We start from the raw sequence: 27,975 nt of genomic DNA on the forward strand, positions 1-27,975 counted from the left end.
AAGGACTGACGTGTTTGTAAGCACAGACCCTTTCATTTTCGTAATTTCCTTAAATCAAACACTAGACTTTTCCACTATCCAGGTCTATTGGTATTTTATACTTGAAATATCTGTATCCGGGCTTATAAACACATCAATTCTTTACCATTGCGCCGCTTTGACAGTTTCACTTTCAGTGTGTTATATGTGTTTTGCTCAATGGTAATAAGCTTCATGATTTTTGAAAATTCATGCGGGTTCGTGATCCACGCGGACGAAGGTGATGGAAAAAGCTAGTGAAACATAAAAAAAGTAACTAGCCAGTTTTTGTTTCGGATCATACCTACTCAAACAGAACTATAACGTTAAAAATGTGGAAGCGATGTGTTTTAGAATACTAAATTGGTTGGTTCAAATGGCTCTGAGCACTGTGGGACTTAACATCTTAGGTCATCAGTCCCCTAGAACTTAAAACTACTTAAACCTAACTAACCTAAGGACATCACACACATCCATGCCCGAGGCAGAATTCGAACCTGCGGCCTTAGCGGTCCCGCGGTTCCAGACTGAAGCGCCGAGAACCGCTCGGCCACACCGGCCGGCGAATACTAAATAAAATAATATTTTAGTACGCGAAATGCTTGTCTGCTAGGCAAAATAAGCTAATTTAAGTCCTGTTCTTCGTTATAAATGGTAAATGAACTAGCAATACGCTAGGTACAGGACAATGCTGCTGCTAACTTCCGCCATGAGCCTGCCTGTGGGGCAGATACGCTATGTGACAAAGCTTATAATTCTGAAAGAGTGCACGCAGAATCTCTTTAATCGTACTGAACATTATAAACACCGATATACTTACGAATGATAGACCAAATTCTCCACGGTTTCTATGGAAACGGTCCGGAAGTAAGTGATGACAACGTACTACAAGTAATATGGATAGACCTCCTTCGGTCAATTTAATTTGAGATATTCCCACATGTAGGCTTTTGGGTAAATATCTCCTGGAAAGCATTCTGGGTTTATTAGCTTTTGATTTCCTTTCAAAGCCTTATCCGTCCTACCTGTTCTCTTCACGTCTCTCATTTCAGTGCATCAGGCTAGTTTGCTACGTTTAATACTTGTTTGTAGATATGATTGAGTAACTGTTCTCCATAAATGTAGATTATGACTGCATTCGTATTTCGCAGTTACTATGTAACACGCGATACACTATTACTTGCAAATCTGGGCGGACAATTTAGCTGAAATAGCAGTTTTTTCTTTAGTTTTGACTCTTCTTATTTTCACATGCATATATTTCCTGTCTCCAGGTAGTGCGATATATCAGTACGATAGGTGGCTGTTGTCTGGTGTTATGCTGTCCTCAAAGACTGTACAACGAATCTTCAGTTTTCCTTTATTCCTTGCTCAATAAATATATGTTGTCTTCTTCCTACATCGTCTAATAATTTGCATCTTTAAAGTACATAAACCTTTTCTGTTTTCGTGCTTGCATTATATGATCCTAGTACTTTTTTCTTGAATTTTTTGTTTGTTTGACCGATGTTCGTAGTAAGGATCATACATATGTGTAAGAAATAGTCTGTTTCTGTCATTTCTTCTGTGCTATTTCTGTTGTGCTGTATGAAACCACGTTACGTGTTTCAGATGTGGAATTACCTTTCTGTTTTCATATTTTTATTTCACTTTATCAAAGCCCGAGGGAGCGAATAACTTTGATATAAACATATGGTATCAGATTACAGTTTTGCACAACTGGGGGAAAGGGCTTTCGTTTTCATGTTCTGACATTTTCAAAATCTTCAGGCATGTAAACTTCACTGTTTATATAACAACAACGATGAAGAACAGAATACATGTCAATAGCTGCGGAAAAATCAACGTAATTCGATACGGTGAAGATATGTCGTTGGAAACAAGAGACAGGGAAACCGTTGCATAGAAAGTTCTCGGTTAACTTGCCGCGTCCCATTCGGATAATACCCAACGCTTTAGATGATTGTCCCCATTGTCGACGTGACGGACTGAACTGTCTGGAGTGTAACTGACAAGGCTTCCATTTTTATGTCCGAGAACGGTATATGATCGCCTAGTGTACGTCATGATGACAGCACTTAGATGGCGCATGCCGAACTGTTGTGCTCTATGTCCATATGTTACTTCTGAGCTTACTGTCCATCGTCGCTTCTAGGGCTAACACTCATATCAGGCAGTAAATTATATGATTTCTTCGGCTGTGATCTTCCTTTATCAAGTGCACGCTCCCATGCATTTCTGAGCGTTGGAGTCTCTATTGAACTTCAATAAAGACACAGAGGAAGACACGGGGGATGACTTCACGTAGTTTACCACCAACATGAGCGGTGGCGGTCGATGCAACGCTGGACAGCGAGCACAAACATGATCAATGGATGGAGAAGGCACCACCTCTACCTTTGCTAACTCCGTGACGCCACCGTGACGTAGTCTGACCAATGAGATGCAGTTCTCTTGCCATAAAACTGGGAACTTTTTCAGTTATATGACTGTCATTTAGCCACTGTTAACGATGAAGGAGCCAGTCATTGGACGTTTGGGATTTTATCCGAATTTAACGCGGCAGGTCAATCGAGAAGTTTGTATCCGCGGACTCTGTCTCAAAAGACTTCGTGGACACATAGGTGAAAGTTTTATTTCGGAAACAAAATACAGAGGAAAAAATTAACGAGGTTCTCAGAACACAGCACTTACATGGAACTGCTGTGCCCGCTCCGCGGCGTCGATGTCCGCTTGACTGTCAGAAGCCGGCTCGTAGAAATCCGAGTTGAGGGTAATGCCGACACTGCCTGCGAACAGAACACGCCTACGTATGACCAACTGCAGCTCTTGTATCATTATTGCCTGCTGAGCTCTGTTCGTTATGGCGTGACAGTGTTAAACATATTCTTGTATGAGTCAACTGAACACGCCGAACAAAACTATATCACAAAGACATTTTTGATAATACCCTCAAGTATTATACATCCAGCTGAAACCATTCTTTGATTATTAGATCCCGTAGAGCCACATCTCACCTACTGTTCCAAATACTCACAGGCATATTGAAAGATGGGAACATATTCAGCATAAAGAAGTAAGAACAAAACATGTACAAACAGAATTTTGAAGTGAGCTTCCTAATTCATGTTTGTGACTTAGAACGATTGGGTGAAAGTGGTGGTACAAAAACCCTGAAAACATAATAACCACCTACGGCCTGAACTGTACCCTCTACGCATTGCTGGTTAAAAGCCTCATCAAGGCGTTGATGCAATCGATGTCTACATCTACATCTACATCCATACTCCGCAAGCCTCCTGACGGTGTGTGGCGGAGGGTAACCTGAGTACCTCTATCGGTTCTCCCTTCTATTCCAGTCCCGTATTGTTCGTGGAAAGAAGTATTGTCGGTATGCTTCTGTGTGGGCTCTAGTCTCTCTGATTTTATCCTCATGGTCTCTTCGCGAGATATACGTAGGAGGGAGTAATATACTGCTTGACTCTTCGGTGAAGGTATGTTCTCGAAACTTTAACAAAAGCCCGTACCGCATTACTGAGCGTCTCTCCTGCAGAGTCTTCCACTGGAGTTTATCTATCATCTCCGTAATGCTTTCGCGATTACTAAATGATCCTGTAACGAAGCGCGCTGCTCTCCGTTGGATCTTCTCTCTCTCTTCTATCAACCCTATCTGGTACGGATCCCACACTGCTGAGCAGTATTCAAGCAGTGGGCGAATAAGCGTACTGTAACCTACTTCCTTTGTTTTCGGATTGTATTTCCTTAGGATTCTTCCAATGAATCTCAGTCTGGCATCTGCTTTACCGACGATCAACTTTATATGATCATTCCATTTTAAATCACTCCTAATGCGTACTCCCAGATAATTTATGGAATTAACTGCTTCCAGTTGCTGACCTGCTATTTTGTAGCTAAATGATAAGGGCTCTATCTTTCTATGCATTCGCAGCACATTACACTTTTCTCTTTGCATAACTTGTAAATAAGTAAAACCGTGACTCTTAGGACCAGAATAGATGCTTCGAAACACCGACTGTCCAATTTTTGTGTTCTTTGGACCACTGAAGATGTGCAGCCTAATGTATCACAATCATGATGGCTTTTTGCGAGGTACTCCACTTTGAATGTCCCTTCCAGGCAGTTGTCTTCACAGTGTTCTGTCGGTAACTTTTTGAGATGGACCTGTATTCACAGTTCCCATCAGGACTGAAGCCGATTGTCCTCGATAAAGCATAACACTCAGCTCCAATCTTTATCCCTTCTGATGTTCTTACAAGTTCTAACGCCGTGCTACATGGTTACGACTGATACTCCATTTCTTGTACACATGTTCGAGAGTGAGCGTCCATCCATGAAGAAACTGACAAGCTTAATTCTTTATTCACAATTTGGTCAAGATCCAGCTCGTAGTGTAGACACGAAGAGTGACTTCTCCAGAATCAGAACGAAAGGGAGAGAGTGAAAGAAAATTAGTTTGAGATAATTCTGAATTATTGTTCCTTCTCAGTTGCACGTTTTTAATTAGATTACATACTTCGATCACTCTGGATCATCTTTGGATAAAAGTAGTTGCTTGGGCTCTGGTACGTGGTTCTGAGTAGACAAGACGGGCTGTTGATGCAACTGCTTGGATCTGAAGATGTTCCTGAGACGCAACTGTAATTAAGAAATATCTGTACACTTCCTAGATCTCTCAAAAAAATGTCAATTGTAGTGAAAATTGGTTTGGATAGTCTGATTAGTCATTCACATTTATGGCGAGATAACGAGTCAATTGGTACCGAGCATGGGTCTGTTAGTATGTTAATTCAGCACTTCTGTAAGTAAAACATTTGACTTGAGCACGAAGGAACATTCTCAATGACCTTTCAATCACACGGAAGTAACGGCTACAAGGTGGATTGTCGGGTGGAGGGGGCTAAACAGTTTTCCAGTTCCCTGATTAATCAATATTATACTTCGTCAAACTGGCGCACTGCCTTGGGTTTTTTAGCCGTTAGGTTCGAACATGTCCAGCAGGAACGCGGTCACGCAGGAGCACCAATACAGGTACCTGGGGACGAACTGGCGCCCAGACGGACCCAGTAACCTAATCTTCAGACGGCCACTCCTCCACCTGGGCCACGTCGACTGCTAGCTTCTCCCTTCCCGGTAAAGTTCGTACGGGGAACCTTTTCGCGTTTCGTGGGAATGCGGTGTGTGGAGGTAGGTGTTCATGTTAACAAAACTCCGCGGAGGTCAGCTCCAGCCCAGACGTACTCAGTTCTTCGAAGATGTCGGACTTGCTGCTCCATAAGTAGCAGTAACGCAAAAGTGGCCTCCATTTTAGCCCAGATTACCCCTTGACGCATGGAAGCAGTTTCGTGTGACATTTCGTTGTTATAGTGTGCGATGAATACCATTCGGGATATTGCAGTGACTTCGGGGGTCGCTTACGCGGCGCTGCGTGAATTTCCGTACTCGTGCCAACATTTGCGGCTACGGCGGCAGTAATGTAATCAGCTAGCCACCCCTGCTCCTGCTTCGCACGTCAGCTCTTGTTGTTGGCCGTTAATTGGGGTAAAATCACCGCAGGCATTTTCACTCTGTTTCTAGAGTCCAAATCTCAACTGTACTGCTTCTTAGAGTTACAGGTCTTTGTGGCTTGTATCTCCTGGCCCACAGCCAGATATAAGCTCGCCATTTACGTTGACATGAATGGTGATTCTCTCTGTTTGTTTGTAAGAGTGGTGTTAATATGAAAATAATATAGTTGCAATTTAACTCTCACTTTTCGTAACTTTCCCCTGTCCTCTTTCAACTGAAATCTGTCAGCAACTAGAAAATTACAGGCCCTACAAGTAGGTCAACAATCCGACAGCCTTCAGGGTCGACGGGTGTTAGAGGCGACCGGAGCAGGTTGGCCCACGTTTTCTTCTTTTTTTTCCTGCTTGTATTTTTTTGTTTCCGTTGATCTTTTCAAGTAGAAACTTTGGTACATTGCTTCAGCATCTTTACAATTAAGTAATTAAGGCATGTCACTGTTTGTTCGTTCTTAAAGAACATTTAGTACTGTAATACCACCTGTGCTAAAATATCCCACCCACGGTGCAGCTCGGCCAAGCAGTTTATCGTTTGATTTTCTTACGACGTCTGTTATATTACTAGAAGTATATCGACTATAATACCCACAGTTTATTTTAATTCACATTACTACAGCTTTATTGCAAAAACTACCATCATAAACTGTGTTATCGTCGTTATAATAACCCTTTTCCAGAAAAAAATCTCAGAAATTTTTCTCTGTCTTTATCTCAGTACCCAATAGGATCTTCATCGTTCTAACATTCATAGAAAAAGTCCTTTCACGTCATTTTTAACACTTCAGTACGATCTAGAACATGTTTTTCTGTTTGTCTTAGTTACGTATCTAAATAATCCCTGAATAACTAACGCTTTCAGAAAATTATTACCGAACTTAATTCTATAAGTTACTTTCATTATATTTGCTGTTATTATCAAAATACCGAAAATATTAAGTCCAACACTAAAAATCGAAGACATACGTTATACGAAATGTTTATGGGGTGCAACACTTATCCCAATTTTTTGTTACCGTTTAAGAAGGCTGTAAACCTTTGAATTTCTTGCGGTACCTACCTAATTTTTTCTGGGCATGTTAAACTCGTTGCTGGTATTTCATACCGTTTTACTTCTATCACTGCTAATCTCATATTTGCTTCAGATATACTACCTCTTTCGTTTTCTTTATATAATGTAGAACTATCCTAAAAACAAAACGGCAAAATGGCCGTGAGTAAAAACATGACTGCATTCGAAGATATACGATGGTTTGAAATTTGAAAATATATGTCCTGCATTGGTCCGTCAGTAATAATTTCAAATTTATGTTGCAATGGTTTTAGCTGAATACTTGAACACAGGTTATGACTCTTGAAAGAAAAATAAATCAAACATTGCATAGATGTTACCGGTTTAAAATCAAGGTAGGACACAATTTCCTTACTAAAAATTGCGTTGGATATAATCTAGGCTTTGACTACGGTGGGACTATTAAAGTTAATAAGAGTACCAGTAAGAAGACAGCGGGGCAGGTTGGCCATGTTGACCGAAATGTCCGTATTTAACTGAGCAATTCTGCCTCATCGCCGAAATGGAATTATTGCAGTTCGTTTACGAAAAGCCGGTAATCTTTTATCGTGATATACAATATCGAAACAATGCTTAATACATGGACTCACTTTTTAGTAAGAGCCCTGTCTTGGAGTATTGAGATAATGTCTTGAGCAAGCAAAATGTACTGTCACTACATGGGAACATAAGTCTCCTTCCTCGCTCGACAATCTGACTGCATTGACGCATTTGTGGAAGGATGACAGTACAGTGGCCACCAACGTCCTTCGTCGGTGGCATATGCGAATGGAAATGTAACGAAATAATACCAACTGTCCATTGTGCCCTTGTGGCCAGTGTGTACCGGTCTCCCCTACATCAGCAGGTGAGTGAAAACCTCTCTGGCTGTCAGGGAACAACTGTGAGGTCCTTCACCAAATTTGATACCAGTCGCCGCAGACGCATCGATTGTGATAATCACTGTAACTGGTCGTTACAACAAGTGATAGGCACCAGCTCCAGTCGCCACACAGGACCACAGCACATATTTTGCCACTGTGTCACGTTCTCCGTTCACCTATCTTACTGACTGCCCAAATATGAATGGTACATGCAGACTACTTCTCTGCAGTCTTTTGTGTCGGAGGTGGACGGTGACACGGCTGCTGGTACCAGTCCTAGGCAATCTACAGCGCTCCAGATTCGGCCAGTGTGCTGTTTTTGAAGGCTGAGTAATATTTAGGTCGGTGAGCTTATTAACAATGTTTCTGTGGGTTTCATTAACTGCGCTACCTGTACCGAATGAACTTCTGTTGGACATTTGGATAATGTTACTGTAGAACATCCTATTCTTACTGGGTTGAATTACACTTTCTCCAAATTATACTGAAGCACTAAACTTTAGGAAGAATACTTTACACATTAATTCACTCGGTTATCCTATAAGTGGTTATCATATTACACAGTTACCACTAATAATTGTATTGTACCATACCAACCAGAGTGCAGAAATTACCGCTGGATTCCTTATAAAGTGTTTAGTAAGATGTTACCTCCTCGGATGTAAATGATACGGGGGGATTATCAGGATGGATTTAGGAGAAACAGGTTCAAAATAGACCAAATTTTTGTTATTGAGAGAAATGCTAGAGAAATTTTATGACTATGAAAAGCAACTACAACTGATTTTAAACGATCATACGACAGCCTAGACAAGAATAAAAATCTCCAAGTTATGAAGTATTTCAGAATCCCGCTAAAATTAGTGAGATTAACCGAAAGGACCCCGTGAAAGCAAGAGAGTTGTGATCTCTGCGCTACTCCTTAACTTAGCTCTAGAGAGCGTACTTCGGCAAGTGCCATCTAATCCAACGGGAACAATATGTAACCGGCACGTCCAGTTGGTGGCAAACGCTAATGAAGAAGTGTTCATTGGAAGGAATATCAAAGCCATGATGGATAATTATGATACATTGGAACGAACAGTGTGGAAGTTAGGACTGTAAGTTAATATAAATAGAAGGAAGTATATGGTGGTGGGAGAGCCTGGCGCGGTTTAGAGGAGAGACTTCAGTAACAATAAATGGCAAAGATTACCGAAGCGTGGAAAAGTCTAACAGAAGCTGACAGGACAGCAGCAAAAAATTCAAGAAAAGATAGCAAGTGGAAACCGATGTTGTTATTCCTTACAGAAAGTGTTCACGTCTAGAAATGTTAGTAGCAACACAAAAATTCAAGTGTATTTGGCTATATTAAGATCTATACTAATGTATGGATCGGAAGGCCGGGTGATGACCACAGAGGAAAGAGGTTGCTGATTGAAATGTAAAAGGAAGTCTTTGAGAAAGATATTTGGGGCGGTGAGAAAGGAAGGAAACTGGAAAATAAGAACAAATGCAAAACAACAGACTATCTCTGGATAGATGGATACTGTAGTCAAAATCAAACAAGGAAGAAGAAGTTGGGCTAGACATATCTAGAGAATGTTAGAAATTCGAAGAAAATGTTTGTAAGAAATTGTAAACAAGAAGTATCCCTGCACTCATATAAATTTGTAACCATTTTCGGTTTCAAATATATACGACGAATACTGAAGTATTCGTTGCTTGCAATAGTTGTTGCATGGTCGTGGTGCAAAAATTTCCTAATGGAATCCAGGCTCAAGGTAAGGACAGCCCGAAGAGAGAAAGAGAAGAGGGAGGCTCGGTGAAAGAAGAAGATCTCAAAGCAGTGGGAATCAGCAATTGGAGAAGGAAAGCGATGGACAGAAGAATAGAGACAGGTGACAAAGGAGGCCAAAGTTCTACGAGAGACATCTTGGTACAGCGTAAGGCAAAATTCAAACTTCGCTGACCTGTCTCTCTACTTGACGAGAGACGTCCGAAAATAAAAGTAATACACAAAGAATGGTTTTGTAAAGTTAATAGTTTGGTGATTAATTGAGTATTTGATGTAGACAATTAGTAGTTAGCAATAGTCAAAACAGTGGCAAATATCGAGTCGTGTACTTGGTAGATTCATACAGCTTGGCAGCTCTGAGCATAACTGTAAGTTTGCTTCGGGTACCTATGCAGTTAATACATGTACCTTCAAAATATAGCACTGAATCGTGATGATCGCTGATGTGGGAATTGGTTATTTGGTGATGCAACCCTTAGTTGTCGTAGCTCATTTCATTTGGACAATAAACTTATAACTGGGCAACACAAATTATTAGGTTGCTACGTAAGTTCGTAGCGTTTTTAGTTTGGAGTTTGGTATTCCGGTGCTGTGGATTTATTTATAATTTGTAGTTCACTGTTGATATTTTAGTTTACATATTGTCATTTTGTCATTTGGAGATAAGTTTCAATACAGAAGAGGGGTGACAGCAGCGGGGGCAGCCACAAACATTTGCTCCGTGTATGAGGATAATGCCACAGGACAGAGCACGGTAAGGATATGGTTTTCTCGTTTTAAGGAGGATCATTTCGACATTAGTGACTCTACACTTTCAGGAAGATCTTCGGGATTTAAACGCATTAATCCGTAATAATCCACGTCACTGTCTTTGAGAAACGGCAGATGTGATGAACTGTGATCATTCTACGATTGCGCGACATGTGTATGCAATGGGGAACGTTCTAAGCCAAAATTACAAACATCAGCAGGTGACCCGAGATCTCTGCTTGCTCAACAACTGGCTCGTGAAAAACACCGATCATTCTTTTCCTGTATCGTTGCTAGCGGCGAGAAATGGTGTATTTATGCTAACGTAACGAAAATGAAGGAATGGTTAAGCCCAAACAAAGCAGCAACTCCCCGTACAAAAAGTTGCGCGCATTGACAAAAGATAATGTTACGCATCTGGTGAAACAGCGACTGTGTAATGTAATACGATTTGCTTCTCCGAGGTGTAACCATCGCTGCTGAGATTTACTATCAACAACTGAGACATCTTGCAGACACAATCCAAGAACAACGACCAGCATGACTGCATGAAGTGACGCTAATCCACGATAACGCTGGCCCGCGTTCTGGTAGAGTGACAAAAACATTATATAGGAGTTATGTTGGGGAGTCATTCCGCAACCACTTTTTTCACCCGATCCTGCGCCGTCAGATTTTGACCTTTTCCGCTCTCCATCGAACAATCTTCAAGGAACTTCCTTTCGGGATGAAAATGCACTCGGAACAAGGCTCGACGTGTTCTTCACCTCAAAACTACAAAGTACTTGATTTCTACACTCGCGGAATCCAAATATTAGCTCAATGTTGGCAAACTATTGTAAGCAGGAGAACATAATATTGATGACTGAAGTCTCACTTGTGTCTATCTGTTGCGTTTATTAAGCTTATGGAAAATCGCTATGAACTTATGCAGCAACCCAATTCAAATTACTGTCTGGAGTAATAATCGTTTATGATGGAAAGCTAATTCCACCAGTCGTTCCGTGATTTAAATTTTTCAAAGCTCAAACTTGTTTGGACAGATGCTTTTTGGCCACAATGTGAATAAACAACAATGAAAAGAACAGGGTGAAAGTTCTACAGGAGTGTCAGCTAAAAGCCAATAGACACTCATGAATAAATGATGTACATCGTACTTGAAAGGTTTGGTATCTGCTTTCGGCATTAATTTGACAGAGTTTTATAACATCAGTTCTTCTGCAGTGTTCCGAAAGAAGTAGTCCAGAAACTTCAGAGTATACGGATGCGTCCAAACGTTACTGAACCGTTCGGTAAATATTTCTAATATACGAAGGGCGTTTCATAAGAAATGCAACACGTTGCCTTTTTATCAGCAATTTCAGTTGAAAAAAAGCGCCAATTTGTGGGGGTGAAACATCGTGGAATGTTACTGCTTCAGTCCCTATAGTTTCATGAAGTTCTTCTGTTGGTTCTATACGTACCCTTCAAAATGGTGCCAGTGACGAAGTTACGTTCCAAGCAGACAGCTATCATCGAGTTTCTTTTGGTGGAAAACCAGAGCATCGCAGATCGTCATAGACGCTTGCATAATATCTACGGAGACCTGTGTCTGAACAAAAGCACGGTGAGTAGCTGGCAGAGGCTTCTGTCATCAGTGCGAGGCGTCTGTCAGCAGTGCGACAAGGTCGCGCAAACCCGTCCCATCTCCCACGTGCCGGTCGGCCTCTCACAGCTCCTGATCTGTTGGAACGTACAGACACTTTCATTCAACGTCATCGACGGATTGCAATGAAACACCATGCTGCTCAGCTGGACGTCTCTGTTTGTAGTGCTAACACAGGCGGCGACCAGTAGCAGTGTGTGCCCACTGGGTACTTCAACGCTTAACGGAAGACAATAAAGAGCGAAGAAGAACCATCCGTGCGGAATTGCTTTCACGTTACAAGGCTGATCATTTTTCTCCATGACAGCGCAAGGCCTCACACAAGTCTGGGCACACAAGATGAGCTCGCAAAATTTCATTGTTTCTTCATCCGTGCTAGAGCCCAGACATCGCATCGTTCGACTTCCATTTGTCTGGTCCGCTGAAGGATGAACTTCGCGGCAAGGAGGGACGCCATTGAGGTAACAAGATGTTGGCTACGACGTCGGCTAATAGAGTGGTACCATGCTAGCATACTGGCTGCACAGTAAAGCGCTGTAAGGCCGTCGCGGTAACTGATATGTTGAAAAACAGAGTTTTGTAGCCAAAAGAGTGAGGAACAATATGGTGTACGGGAATCCTGATAAAACCAACTTTTTTTTCGGAAAAACGTATTGCGTTACTTACTGAACGCCTCTTTTAATTATTAAATGTAATTATAGTGTCAAAGGATATCGACAGCGTAGAGCGAAAACCGAAAGAATGACTTGTTCGCTTTTCCTTCGATAAAATGGAACCGATCTGACCAGGGCGTGCGCTCTTGTCGACTGCAGCCGCTGGCTGAAGTCTCGTTCCCTAGCGACGGCCCTCCTGGCATTTCTCTAGGGGCCACTCTTGCGGCCTGAAGGGATTTTACGCCACGAGTGGCTCTGAGCAGAGATTTGTCTTGCTGGTTGTTTCACTTGCTAAGAGGACTCTTTCCGTCAAGGACGGAGATGTGGTCATCGTGTCGTGGTTAGCGGCTGTTTACGTGGAGAGTGTGCCGACGCCATTTGAAGATCCATTGCTATCCGTTGCCTTCGCAGATACAGGTTACACCTTCTCAGTTGTGAGTTCCCTTTTCTGTGGCTTTGGTTGATGGCTGTCGTACTGCCACTATTACCTGTGTCTCCATGATACAGCATAGAAATAAGTGGTGAGCGCCTAGTTTGCGTGTGATTAAATGTTGGGTCCGACTTGCGGAACCTCCTGGTCTTTACAGTGCGATGGTAACTGTGACTTGTGTTCGATTCACTACGTGGTTCTAATGGTGGACCAGCAACCTTGGTACTCGGAACATGGCCCAGTTATTTTAAGACAATGTTAAAGGCGGTCACACTTTTTCGTCATCGGATCCGTTATTAACTGAGTAAGCACAGAGATTATGAATTAAAATTTTTATCAGCGTCTTATTTTGAACTCTCTGGGCTTCAAACCTTGCTTTATCTTTTGTATTTAAAGCACTTATGCACAGCTTCTTTGGTATTATATTTGCATTTCATTCTGTAGCCGGCCGGAGTGGCCGAGCGGTTCTAGGCGCTACAGTCTGGAACCGCGCGACCGCTACGGTCGCAGGTTCGAATCCTGCCTCGGGCATGAATGTGTGTGATGTCCTTAGGTTAGTTAGGTTTAAGTAGTTCTAAGTTCCAGGGGACTGATGACCTCAGAAGCTAAGTCCCATTGTGCTCAGAGCCGTTTGAACCATTTTCTTCGTTCTGTCTAATCAGTTGCTCAAATACCTGTAAAATATATTGTTCCTTCGACCGTCTGTCTGCTTTTGTGGGCTAAACAGGAATAGTTCGTCTTGTAATAAGAGCAAGATCTGTATTTTGTGTCTGTTACACACTGAGGTGGCAAAAGTCCTGGGATAGCAGTATGCGCAAATAAATATGGAGGTAGGATCGCATCCACAAGGTATAAAAGGTCATTGCATTGGCGAAGCTGTCATTTGCGCTCAGGCGATTCTTGTGAAAAGGTTTCCGACGCGATTATGGCCACAGGACAGTAGTCGTATGGTAGTTGGAGCTAGACACGTGCGACATTGTATTTTGGAAATCATCAGGGACTTCAATATTCCGAGAGTCACAGTGTCAAGAGTGTGCCGAGACTACCAAATTTCTGGCATTACCTGTCACCATGAACAACGCAATGGCTGACAGCTTTCAGGTAACGACCGAGAGAAGCGGCGTTTCAGAATGTTGACGGTGCTGACAGACAAGCAACACTGAGTGAAACAAACACAGAAATCTATGTTTGACGTATGATTACCGTATCCCTTAGAACAGTGCGGCGAAGTCTGTCCTTAACGGGCTATGGCACGAGACGACCGACGCGACGGCCTTTGCTAACAGCACGACAGCACCTGCAACGCCTCTCCTGGACTCATGACAATATCGGTTGGACACTGGACGACTGGAAAACCGTTGCCTCGTCAGATGCGCCCCGATTTCAGTTGGTAAGAGCTGATGGCAGGCCTTGAGTGTGCGCAGACCTCATGAAGCCATGGACACAGACTGTCAAGAATGCACTGTGCTAGCTGGTAGTGACTGCATAATGATGTGGACTCTGTTTACATGGAAACGACTGGGTTCTCTGGTCAAACTGATGCGACCATTGACTGGAAACTGTGATGTTCGTCTACCTTGAAACCATTAGCAGCCATTCATAGACTTCGAGTCATAAACAAATACACTATATGGTAATTGCTGTTAGAAACGAAAGAAACGATTATTAAGCTACATTACTAAAATCTTGCACGTTCAGCTGTACCCAGTGTCGCATGCAGAAGATCTTCTTCGGTGCAGGATGCAGGGTATAGTTGACAATCCAGTAGGTGCTCCATCATGTGTGATTCTCTGCAATCACACTTGGTGGTATCTGCGGGGCAGTACCATTTCTGGAGGCTTCTCCTCTGCACTGTATCCACCTGATCAAAAGTCCTCCTTCCACAGAAATTCACTAATTCTCAATATATATAATTTCACCTTTTCCATTTCCCTTTTTAAATTTTCTAACTTACGTGCCCGATTATGGCATCTAACGTCCCACGCCCAGATCTGTAGATCACCAGATACGTTTTTTCTGATGACGACATTCTTCTGAGTAGTCCCTTCCCAGGAATCCGAATAAGAGGCTACTTTTCTCAGGAATATTGTGCCCATGAGGACACCATCATCATTTAACTATACAGTGCAGATGCATGCCCTCGGGAAAAATTAAGGCTGTAGTTTCTCCATGCTTTCAGCGGTTTGCAGTATCAGCACACAAAGGCTTTTTTGGTTGCTATTACAAGACCAGATGGGTCAGTCATCCTGACTGATGCACCTGCAACTACTGAAAAAGGCTGCTGCCCTCTTCGAAACATACGTTTGTCTGGTCTGTCAAAATATACTTCCGTTGTGGTGGTATCTACGGTATAGCTCTCTGTATCGCTGATACAAGCCACCCCAGCGACGGCATATCCGCGGTTCTTGAGGATGGGGGGAGGGGGGGGTGGTTTATTGTATCTCAAATGGATATTCTCTTAAATGTTTCTGGTGTAAAGAACATTTAAAAGAATTTTTTTCCTGAATCATAGTTAACAGTCTTGAGTACCTCTAATATAAGATACTAATGTTTGCAGATTTGAGAAAACAAATCTGTAAAAATCTGAAAATAAAAAAAAATATAGTAAAAGTAAAATGTTTGAATTTTGTGGTATGTCCTTCACCATATCACTCCCAGATCCAAGCTCTGCCATTTCACTATCGATGAGGATTGGCTGTGCCTTGATAAGAGACCAGTATACAGGGTGGTTCATTGATCGTGACCGGGACAAATATATCACGAAATAAGCGTCAAACGAAAAAACTACAAAGAACCAAACTTGTCTAGCTTGAAGGGGGAAACCAGATGGCGCTACGGTTCGCCCGCTAGATGGCGCAGCCATAGGTCAAATGGGTATCAACTGCGTTTTTTTTAAAAAATAGGAACCCCCATTTTTTAATTACATATTCGTGTAGTACGCAAAGAAATATGAATGTTTTAGTTGGATCACTTTTTTCGCTTTGTGATAGATGGCGCTGTAGTAGACACAATCATATGGCTCACAATTTTAGACGAACAGTTGGTAACTGGTAGGTTTTTTAAATTAAAATACAGAACGTAGGTACATTTGAACATTTTATTTCGGTTGTTCCAATGCGATACATGTACCTCTGAGAACTTATCATTTCTCAGAACGCATGCTGTTACAACGTGATTACCTGTAAATACCACATCAATGCAATAAATGCTCAAAATGATGTCCGTCAACCTCATTGCATTTGGCAATACGTGTAACGAAATTCCTCTCAACAGCGAGTAGTCCGCCTTCCGTAATGTTCGCACATGCATTGACAATTCGCTGACGCATGTTGTCAGGCGTTGTCGGTGGATCACGATGGCAAATACCCTTCAACTTTCCCCACAGAAAGTAATCTGGGGACGTCAGATGCGGTGAACGTGCGGGTCATGATATGGTGCTTCGACGACCAATCCACCTGTTACGAAATATGCTATTCAATACCGCTTCAACCATACGTGAAATATGTGCCGGACATCCATCATGTTGGAAGAACATCGCTATTCTGTCATGTAGCGAAACATCTTGTAGTAACATCGGTAGAACATTACGTAGGAAATCAGCATACATTGCACCATTTAGACTGCCATCGATAAAATGGGTTTCAGTTATCCTTCCTCCCATAATGCCGCACCATACATTAACCCGCCAAGGTCGCTGATGTTCCACTTGTCGCACCCATCGCGGATTTTCCGTTGCCCAATACTGCACATTATGCCAGTTTACGTTACCGCTTCGTCGCTAAATAGAACGCGTTCGAAAAATCTGTCGTCGTCCCGTAATTTCTCTTGTGACCAGTGGCAGAACTGTACACTACGTTCAAAGTTGTCGCCATGCAATTCCTGGTGCATAGAAATATGGTACGGGTTCAATCAATGTTGATGTAGCATTCTCAACACCGACGTTTTTGAGATTCCCGATTCTCGCGCAATTTGTCTGCTACTGATGTGCGGATTAGCAGCGACAGCAGCTAAAACATCTACTTGGGCATTATCAATTGTTGGAGGTGGTGGTTGACGTTTCACATGTGGCTGAACACTTCCTGTTTCCTTAAGTAACGTAACTATCAGGCGAACGGTCAGGACACTTGGATGATGTCGTCGAGGATACCGAGCAGCATACATAGCGCACGCCCGTTGGCCATTTTGATCACAATAGCCGTACATCAACACGATATCGACCTTTTCCGCAATTGATAAATGGTCCATTTTAACACGGCTATCACGAAGCAAATACCGTCCGCACTGGCGGAATGTTAAGTGATACCACGTGCTTATACTTTTGTGACTATTACAGCGCCATCTATCACAAAGCGAAAAAAGTGGTCCAACTAAGACATTCATATTTCTTTACGTACTACACGAATATGTAATAAAGAATGGGGGTTCCTATTTAAAAAACGCAGTTGATATCCGTTTGACCTATGGCAGCGCCATCTAGCGGGCCAACCATAACGCCATCTAATTTCCCCCTTCAATCTAGACGAGTTTCGTTCCTTGTAGTTTTTTCGTTTGATGTTTATTTCGTGAGATATTTGGCCCGGTCACTATCAGTGAACCATCCTGTATATTGTTATAGGCTGATATGCACAATGGCATGATAACAGAGCATGCGTATGCTGTTACAGGGTGACATGTATAATTGAAGTTGCTAGTGTCCAATATCCCTTATCTCTTATTGATTTGGTCTCCAAACATGGTCAGTCATGTACGAGGTAGCACTAGAAAAAGCAGTTCTTGAATGTGAACGTTGTATAGGTGAACCCCCCACAGTTTCTAAATAAAGATCGATGTAGTCGCCCAGACAAACTACAGATTCAGAAATAATTTCTATTTCTCTTATTGCCTTTTCGATAGCGCTGATCGTCATCACATATCACAAAATATCATGGAAATATTCTTATCATTCATGAGGCTATTATTTGCTACAATAATACCATTTATTTTTATTGAATGTATGATATTACATGTGTTATATAATCTGTGCGATCAAAATTAGTAATTAAAAGTTTTTTGTTCGTCTAGCAGCTTCTGATGATAAATATGATGTTCAATACATGTAAGAAAAGTAAAGTCTAAGACGTGCAGCTTGTCACAGGCCTACCGGTCTCCTCAAGCCAGTCAAGATCACATGTTTCTAATTACGTCGCCTCCATTTTTTGACATTACAGTGTGTGATTATTATTTTAAACAGACGTCTAGATGAGTCGTGGAAATATTGTGCAGAGAAAATGAGTCGTCGACTCGTCTAAATACACGAGAATATATCATGAATTAATCAGACCGTGAGAACATATGAAATTACAGAATAAATTTTTGTCAATCTATCGATACTAATGAGCCGGACCTCAGGAACCTTACTCTACTCCTTGGAGTGGAGAATGAAAGAAAAAGAAAAAAAGACGTGGCAACACGACAGAGTCAATGTAGAATATTGAAGCACTGCGCAGGAGACACCATAGGCTGAAGCTGACTCATCTAGTCTATGTAAGGGACTCACACAGGATTTCCAGTGACAACGCAAACGTCACATCAGTGGGATGAGACATCTTGTCGAAAAGATTGTAATGAATCCACGATCCCTTACTTAGTGTGACTGCTAATTTATTCACACATACGATGTGTACAGTCAGGTATCGATTATCTAACTCGAAGTGCAATAAGCGCTGTGTGAGTGGTGTTAGCTTTCTGAATTCAGTGGTGATTGTTGAGAGGTACGGTAGCACTTGTCACTTTCGAAGAGAGCAGACCCTCAACCATATCCGTGATTGTAGTGATTAGTGAGAAAGCACATTTTTGTTATCAATGGTATAATATCATCTTCATGGTGATATTGTATGAGTGAATATTACGGCGGTGTTCTCGTCTACTGACCGGTGACTTTTCTTGTGCCAAAATTCAACGGTAACTTCGTCTACAATGGAACCTTAACTCATTTCAGTTTTACGGGTGCGTACAGTCAAGTAACGCCACAGAAATTCTAATGCGAAAACTCTGAACAAGTTTTAAACGGAACAACGGCTTTTAACATTCTACATCTTTATTCGTCATGTCTGCACATTTATTTCTCAACATAGTCACCCTGGCGATGAACTCATTTCTCCGAACGGGAGGCCAGATTGTTATACAGTCACTGTAGAATGTTTTGACTGATTGACCACAACCTCAACTCTACTGGTACCTCTTCATCACTATCAAAGTGAAGTCCTCGGAGATGTTTTTTAAGTTTCGTAAACAGATGAAAATCGGATGGGGACAAGTTGGGATTGTATGGAGGATGATCGATAACACTGAACGCAAGGCGTCGGAATGTTGGGGATGTCGCAGCACTTGTGTGTGGTGTGGCATTGTCATGCTGAAGGAGAGGGTGTTCCACGTGTGGATGAACTCTTCGAATTCGAAACTCAAATAAGCAGTCCTGTACTACCGCTATAACATCTCGTTTTCCGAGCAGATCGCCTTTGTCCATTAGCCCTGGTCATGAATTAGCATTAGGCCGCTTTCTGTATTTCAGTTAACACTTTGGGAAGCCAACAGTGTATGTTACAATAAGACTGATCTGATATTACCAGCTTCTTTCAAATTCAATGTAAAAAAAACAAACAATGTTACGTCTGGAAGCTTTGCATTCCAAGGAACAACCCTCATTGCCTATATACAAACATGGTTTTCACATGCTTATTTGCGCTGAAGTTGCATTCACAATGGACACTCCTTTCCGCCAGCGGTAATGTCGTCTAACTAAGCGCACCGATGAAAACAGATTTTGCAATTTAGTTTTCCGTAAACATTACTCTTCGTCATGTCACGGCAGTTGTATTTTAGCGTAAGAACAGATAGAAATCCGTTAGTCTGCTTGCCGGCTCGCCACGCTGTCGAGCACAGTTGCTCACTGATAAGACAAAACGTTATGACCACTGCCTGCCGCAATGTTGGGTGCCCCATGTTGATGTTGCTGGCACCTGACGTAGTAACAAAAGTATGTAAGCGGAGCTGACACTGACGGGGCATCACCCTAGCGAAGATATGGGCTGCAAATTGGGAAATCCATTGAGATAAGCGACTTTGACAGATTATTATTACGCAGACCTGTGTGCGACTATTTCGAAGACGGCGAAGCTAGTCGAATGTTGATTTGCTACTTGTGTGAATACCTACAGAAAGAGGTAGAAAGACAGTTAAATTACCACTAGTCGTTAAATAGTCGGACGACTACGATTCTTCACAGATTCGGATTTGGAGGCTTGCCTGCTCTCTAGAGCGGGACAGACAGTGATGTGTGACATTTCTGCTGAAAGAGCACAATGCTGGTGCATACACAAGTGTTTTGTGCTTTCAGCGTATACAGGGTGTTACAAAAACGTACGGCCAAACTTTCAGGAAACATTCCTCACACACAAAGAAAGAAAATATGTTATGTGGACATGTGTCTGGAAACGCTTACTTTCCATGTTAGAGCTCATTTTATTACTTCTCTTCAAATCACATTAATCATGGAAAGGAAACTCACAGCAACAGAACGTACCAGCGTGACTTCAAACACTTTGTTACAGGAAATGTTCAAAATGTCCTCCGTTAGCGAGGACACATGCATCCACCATCCGGCGCATGGAATCCCTGATGCACTGATGCAGCCCTGGAGAATGGCGTATTGTATCACATCCGTCCACAATACGAGCACGAAGAGTCTCTACATTTGGTACCGATGTTGCGTAGACAAGAGCTTTCAAATGCCTCCATAAATGAAAGTCAAGAGGGTTGAGGTCAGGAGAGCGTGGAGGCCATGGAATTGGTCCGCATCTACCAATCCATCGGTCACCGAATCTGTTGTTGAGAAGCGTACGAACACTTCGTCTGAAATGTGCAGGAGCTCCATCGTGCATGAACCACATGTTGTATCGTACTTGTAAAGGCACATGTTCTAGCAGCACAGGAAGAGTATCCCGTATGAAATCATGATAACGTGCTCCATTGAGCGTAGGTGGAAGAACATGGGGCACAATCAAGACATCACCAACAATGCCTGCCCAAACGTTCACAGAAAATCTGAATTGATGACGTGATTGCACAATTGCATGCGGATTCTCGTCAGCCCACACATGTTGATTGTGAAAATTTACAATTTGATCACGTTAGAATTAAGCCTCATCCGTAAAGAGAAAATCTGCACTGAAATGAGGATTGACACATTTTTGGATGAACCATTCGCAGAAGTGTACACGTGGAGGGCAATCAGCTGCTGATAGTGCCTGCACACGCTGTACATGGTACGGAAACAACTGGTTCTCCCGTAGCACTCTCCATACAGTGACGTGGTCAACGTTACCTTGTACAGCAGCAACTTCTCTGACGCTGACATTAGGGTTATCGTCAACTGCACTAAGAATTGCCTCGTCCATTGCAGGTGTCCTCGTCGTTCTAGGTCTTCCCCAGTCGCAAGTCATAGGCTGGAATGTTCCGTTCTCCCTAAGACGCCGATCAATTGCTACGAACGTCTTCCTGTCGGGACACCTTCGTTCTGGAAATCTGTCTCGATACAAACGTACCGCGCCACGGCTATTGCCCCGTGCTAATCGTTACATCAAATGGGCATCCGCCAACTCCGCATTTGTAAACATTGCACTGACTCCAAAACCACGTTCGTGATGAACACTAACCTGTTGATGCTACGTACTGATGTGCTTGATGCTAGTACTGTAGAGCAAAGAGTCGCATGTCAACACAAGCACCGAAGTCAACGTTACCTTCCTTCAATTGGGCCAACTGGCGGTGAATCGAGGAAGCACAGCACATACTGACGAAACTAATATGAGCTCTAACATGGAAATTAAGCGTTTCCGGACACATGTCCACATAACATCTTTTTCTTATTTGTGTATGAGGAATGTTTCCTGAAAGTTTGGCCGTACCTTTTTGTAACACCCTGTATTGTTGAACATGGAGGTCCGCAGCAGACCACCCTCACGTTTTTACATGGTGACCCAATGACATCGTCAATTACGATTGCAGTGGCCTCTGGACCATCAGCATTTGACCGTCGATCAATGCAAACGTGTCGGCTCTTCGAGTGAATGAGACTTTTTGGTTCAAGTCATCAAAGTGAACTGCGGCTCGAAACGTGCAGCGCGCCAAGGATACAGGCTGGTGGGAACAGTATTATACTATGGGAAACATTCTGCTGCGCTTACATGGGCCTGCGATAGTAATCGAAAACACGCTGACAGCTGCGAACCACCTGCACTCCTTCATACATTATGCCTTCCTGACGGCAATGTCATGTTTGAGCAGTGTAATTGTCCACCTCTCTGAGCCAGAACCGTGCTACAGTGGTTTGAGGAGCATTATAGACAACTCACGTTGATGCATCGGCGACCAAATTCGCTGGATGTAAATGCTGTGGAACGCATCTGGGTCACTGTCGGCGCTAGTACCGAGCATGAAAATCCTATCGGTCCATTATTTACGTGAGTTACATGGCCTTGCGTAGACATCTACTAGCACACACCTCTAGAAACATACCAACGAACTGCCGGGTCCCTCATACGCAGAATCAGTGATGTATTTCGTTCCAAAGACTGACAAACAATCTGTTAAGCAGATGGTCATAATGTTTTGGCTCATCAGAGTACGCGCCTTCCGCTGCACACAGACAACGGTGGTCAGGGTGCAGAAGTGCCTTTGCGATTAGAAAGTCGGCGTGATCCGTTAACAGTGCTGTCTTTGTCACACGATTTTGCACAAACTGTTCCCTCAGAAAATTAATTTTTACGTTGCTTATAAATTTGTATATTACCCTCATTGTTTTCTTGATGATCATATTTATTGTGATGTTTCACATATAAATAACATTCTGAATCAAACTCGAAAACGTTGCAATGAAAACTTGTGGTCGCGATTACTTCCGATCGTTAAGTGCGTGAGAACGAAATATTCACAACGTCTCTCAAATCACCAAAAACGTTCGAGATATCCAAACGAGAGTTGGACAAATGATAACATGCAAGGAGGACAGTATTTTGCCATATGATGACGTGTGGAATTTTCTTAACTGCAGCGATGTATGAGTAACTACAGACTTTGGAATGGATAATGAAATTTTTAAGGATCATCAATATCTGTTGAAATGTGCATTAGTGTGGCTTTGCAACAATATAAGTGAAGAAATTACATGTTTCTTTTTAAGCTGAAGATGAGCTTTTCCATAAGCTATTGACCTGGCTTACTATTAGAACCTCACTTAATAAACCACTGTTTCAGGAGGTTCAAGGTGCAGAAGGAAAAATCCTTTAGGAAGTTTCAGCACCAGCTATTCCTTATTAACAGCACAATGGGTGGCAAGATTCCAGTGAAATTACATCACAATCAGCGATTTATTTACACCTATCTTGTTAACCTTTTATCCTTCACAAAAGTATCATCGGTGGCGATTTTTGACTAATTAATCTACTTTTCTCTTGTTACCATGTTAAAGTTAGTCTCTATTGTCGAAACACAGTGTAAATTGCGCAGACTCATATTGGATTATTTATTGTGTAAGAATCCAGAAACAGAGTGTCTCATTAAAAAGAAAAAAAAAAGAAAAAAAACTGGTGACCAGAGACATCAACAGCTTACAGAAAACCGCATGCTTATTTTCATAGTAAAAAATGACAGTAGTGGACTGAAAAAAAAGCAAAATCAATAACTTCTGCCTGTATTGTTCTAAATAAGAAAGTTCCATATGTTAACTATATGAAAAAATACTCTCCTTTTTGTGTACTATCATTTGGTGAAACCACGTTTCAGTATCTCGAATTCTTTATGAGACACAAGGGATGTCGTGGATATTACATTCTCACGCACTTGAGGCCGGAAGTGAATGCGTTGAACACCATCCGTTTTCTGGAGACTGGAGGCATGTATTGATCGTGGCGCAGGTTGCAAGATCCCCTCGCTTCTAAACTGATACTGTTACTACTCAGCTTAGCCGCGAGTCCGTAGAGGGTGGTATATGTGACGAACAGTATAACTGGTCAGCATTTCCACCCGGAATTTGCGAGAGTAAGTCGGACCTTCCTTCATCCGCCTTGGTGGGTCGTGTCGTCGGATTTCCTCCTACCTGTGCGCGGTGCACCTCTCGTAAATGTCGTCCCGTGCAGATTCTTCACTGGCGCATTCGATGTCTCTATCGGTGGAAGCTAATTATCTGAAATTGCTGTCGATCAGCTTTGGGGTATCTATTTACTCGAAATTAACATTCAGAATATCGTAATATCACTTTTTATTCCTGTTAGATCAATAATGAAACACTCATGTCACAAACTACTCGTAACCGAGAGCATGGCTACCATCGACCAAGACAGGAAGAGCTCTTAACGCCGACTGCCGACTTTGGCGAGCAGTCCGTATATCTTATTAGTTTCGTCACAGTTCGTGGATTTCCGATCAAGCTTGTACTTACTAAGATATACGTTTTTCAATGAACTGGTGTGAATTTTAACGAGGCAAAATTATCATAAATAGTTTTAAACATCCAGAGGCTCCTCCTAGTATTCATGTTGTCATAAATGACTTCAATTATTAAATATAAATAAACAAAATCGGTGACTTTGGCGCCAAGATGGCGGTACTTCCCGTCATGTATATTTCCCAGGCTGACGCTTGTTGCTACGGTCCAGCGCCGAGCCCCACCCCACTACGCGCGACATATGGTCGCTTGTCACCTAGCCAGCCAGCGTGGGAAACGCTCTCCGACTTACGGCCGGCTACGGACTACAGCACTTCCTAACTATCGCGAATACATCAATGAGAGACAATAGTTTATTAAAAGTGGTAAAAATGTCTTCCTCGCGTAAGAGGCACTTGACAAGGTTTAAAGAAAAATTCTAAATATAAGCTGCCTTTCATACACAGCAATATATGGTGTAATATGCATCAAACGGAGATACATAGTGACCTCTATTTTTCATTACAATGTAACAGAATTTGATGCAGTATGTTACATATGCGTGAAATACCGCAGTAACTCTGACTACTAACGAAATAATGGGAACTTCTTCATGAAGCCGACATACGAAGCTAGAAATGAAATTATTTTACGACATACTTCTTCTGAAATCGCTTGAGAAATACTGCAGGGCGCGCACCTCGCTTCTGTCTGCGAGGTGCGTCGTCAACCGGCACGCTGGAAAGAGGACAAAGAATGTCTCGTTCATTCCGTCTCCCGGCAGTCGTGGGTCCGCTCCACTCGGAGCCTTCATCCGGCTGCCATTGTGTGCTGCCTCTTTAGATAACAAGGGATATTTTCCGCGCAGGTTCAGTCCTACTCGCGCTGGGATCCCCGTCGCAGGTAACCCACTTCCTTTCTGTTCGCACCCTTCCGTAAAGTGGGGAAATAACGTGCACCACTTGTCTGTGAACTGTGTAAACTATGATGTGTATGTGCCTGTATTCTATCTCTCTGTGTTTCGTAATTTCTAAAGCGGAAATCGGTAACCAACCCAGGATATGCCTAAACGTGCGTGAGAAACCGCCTAAAAACCAACCATACAGCCACGGCTTTTAATCCGATGCGCTGATTCGACCCGGCTTTGGATCACTTTCGTATGTCACACGCTAGCGCACTGCCTATATGTTGCATGAGAAAGTCTAAGAGAGTGAATACTCGTGCTCTGAAATCATTTTTAAAATTCGGTCCCAATTGAATGGAGCGACTTACATTATGAATGAAAACGCACACAACACTGGTGTGATATTTTACAATATTCATTGCTTATTCACAAACTGGTTTTGGGTTGTTACGTCATCCTCAGGTACAAAGATAAGTATGTGGTGCAGTGAAATATTGTTGGATCAAAGATTTTAAACTAGTGCATCTACAGAGTATCTCCTTTCCGAGAGGAAAAATTTTAATGTTAGATTTAGGAATAAAACAAAAAGGATTATTTCACTGTAAATGTGATGTAAGATTATTTAATGTAAGACATTAACTGATGAACTGTATACAAATTGGAATAGTTTTTCATAAAAGAGAATAAACTGAACAATCAAAGAAATAGCGTCAAAGAATGGTTAGCCTCCTACCTTGACGGACTCCACAATGCACGAAAAGCAGAAATAACAGTTGTACTCTCTTCTTTATCGTGTTCTTGACCAACCGACTCAAGAAAGAAGTAAACAGTGCACAATTCCATGTTTAGGAAAACTCATACTGGATGTAGCTAGAAAGCTACAGGAACGTAAAAAAATCATTTTATGTACACAACACTGTTGGATACTTTTTGACCAATGGCAAAGACCGCAATCTAGCTTGTAAAAGAGTGGAATATACAAAATTTCTTCTAATTGTGGCAAATTCTAAATAGGCCTGTCTGGCAGGAGAATATGCTTGAGGGAACACCGTAGAAGCTGGAAACTTAGAAAAGGAGAATCTACTTTTTCAGACTGCCTGCTTAAAAGGCCATAGTTGCATGGTGAAACATGAAGTTTTACATCACATCAGTAAAGGAAGGAAGATGAACTATCTTGAAATAATGGAAATCAATAAATATATGTCCATCAGCCCTAGCTTAGTACTGAATCACTATACACAGTTCCCTCACTCACCACTTCTGACTGCAGATACTACTAATACTCCCATTCAGGTCAAGTTATAAATAAAGCCTATTACTAACATGCCCCGTTTTCCCTTATTTCAGTTGCTATAATTACTCTTGTTGTGTTGTGCTGTGTTGTGCTTAGCTTACCTGCTTTATATCACTAGTGTATATACTATCTGTTCGTACTTTAGGGCCTATTAAAGATAAGATTATTGTGTTTGGCCACATCTGCAGAACATGTCACCAAAGATAATTGTTCAATTTATTTCCATTCATAAACAACTGTTGTAATTTGTGTATGGGTCGTTAGTTAATGTCTCACGTATTTTATCTTAGTTAAATAATCTTCCTTCGCAGTTGCAATAAAATAATCCCTGTTGTTTTATTCCTAAATCTAACTTTGACATTTTTCATCTCTGCAAGTGTAGATGCACTAGTTTAAAATCTATGATCCAACGAAATTTCATTGCACCACATACTTACTTTTGTACCTCATGATGGCGTAACAGCCTAAAACCGGTTTGTGAAATAATAATTGCAAAATATTACACTAGTGTTGTGTGTGTATTTTCATTCATAATGTTTAGAATACTTTACCAATAGCCGACGGAATAATCAGCCAATGTAACAGAGACTTACCATTCTGAGTTGCACGGTACTCTGAGTCGTAGAGCCTGTACGCCCTGGCGTGCCCCAGCAGCAGCGTATAGCCGCACATGTACTCTCCGAAGCCGTGGGCGTTGATTGCGGGAGCCTTCTGCCTTTCTTCCCCATAGCCACTACACATCACGTTCGGTTCGTTGAAAGTGAGCCACCATTTCACCTGCGAAAATGCGTCGAGTGGTATATCAGTAAGTGTCGACCTGACGACAGTATCGTGCTGGTATTTTCTGGACATAGCACAAATTGGGCAATGGAATATAAAGACTTACACATTTTCTCCGAACTGTGACTGCTGTGCTTACGAGGAGACCACACAGCAATCGCATTTTTGTGTTTTCTTTTTATAAGTACGTGAAGTTTAGAGCTCAGACATAAATCCCTCAAAGAATATCAATGCAACTGTAATAAATTCTCGAGGAAATCGACTTTGAAGTTTTCCAAGCGACTCTGATACACACACACATTCTCGCCCGCCACATAGGCATTAAGGGGTTGATTCCCACCCCTTGTAGCTTTTTAAACAACGGTGCTCGTTCTGCAGCATTTCCGTGAAGCACCAAAGATACAAAAATAAAAATAATTTTACTTGTAACGTTTTACTACTGAACCAGTCTTTAAAATATTGGTAATTAAGGATTTATATTTGCAACGAAAACTGGATTTTTTGTCATGTGTAATTAGAAACAATAACATTTGCATTTCTAATAAAAATGACACTTAGATGGATGTTAACTAGCATACATTTGGTGCATTTTTTACTTAAATTACGTAGGTACCAGAACAGAACGAAGAAAAAAAATTACGAGACAAACAATCGTCGACAGGAGAGTCGAACCACCGATTACCCAATGTCGAGTATGACCAATATTTTTTCCCATTTTTACGTACTTGAAGTTCACAGAAAAGACTGTA

The 27,975-nt window shown here is 42.0% G+C and overlaps 1 protein-coding gene across 1 annotated transcript in view; it reads right to left on the reverse strand.

The window, feature by feature from the left end:
- Window positions 1–27,975, reverse strand: part of LOC124622341 (myrosinase 1-like) — a 137,417-nt gene that overhangs the window by 67,828 nt on the left and 41,614 nt on the right. The window contains exons 5-6 of the mRNA XM_047148019.1: window positions 27,040–27,223; window positions 2,713–2,807 (exon numbers count right to left, since the gene is read on the reverse strand). Coding sequence (XP_047003975.1) covers window positions 2,713–2,807; window positions 27,040–27,223 — 279 coding nt within the window. The remainder of the gene's footprint in view (window positions 1–2,712; window positions 2,808–27,039; window positions 27,224–27,975) is intronic.

This window comes from Schistocerca americana, chromosome 7 (assembly GCF_021461395.2).
Source record: "Schistocerca americana isolate TAMUIC-IGC-003095 chromosome 7, iqSchAmer2.1, whole genome shotgun sequence".
Taxonomy (NCBI): domain Eukaryota; kingdom Metazoa; phylum Arthropoda; class Insecta; order Orthoptera; family Acrididae; genus Schistocerca; species Schistocerca americana.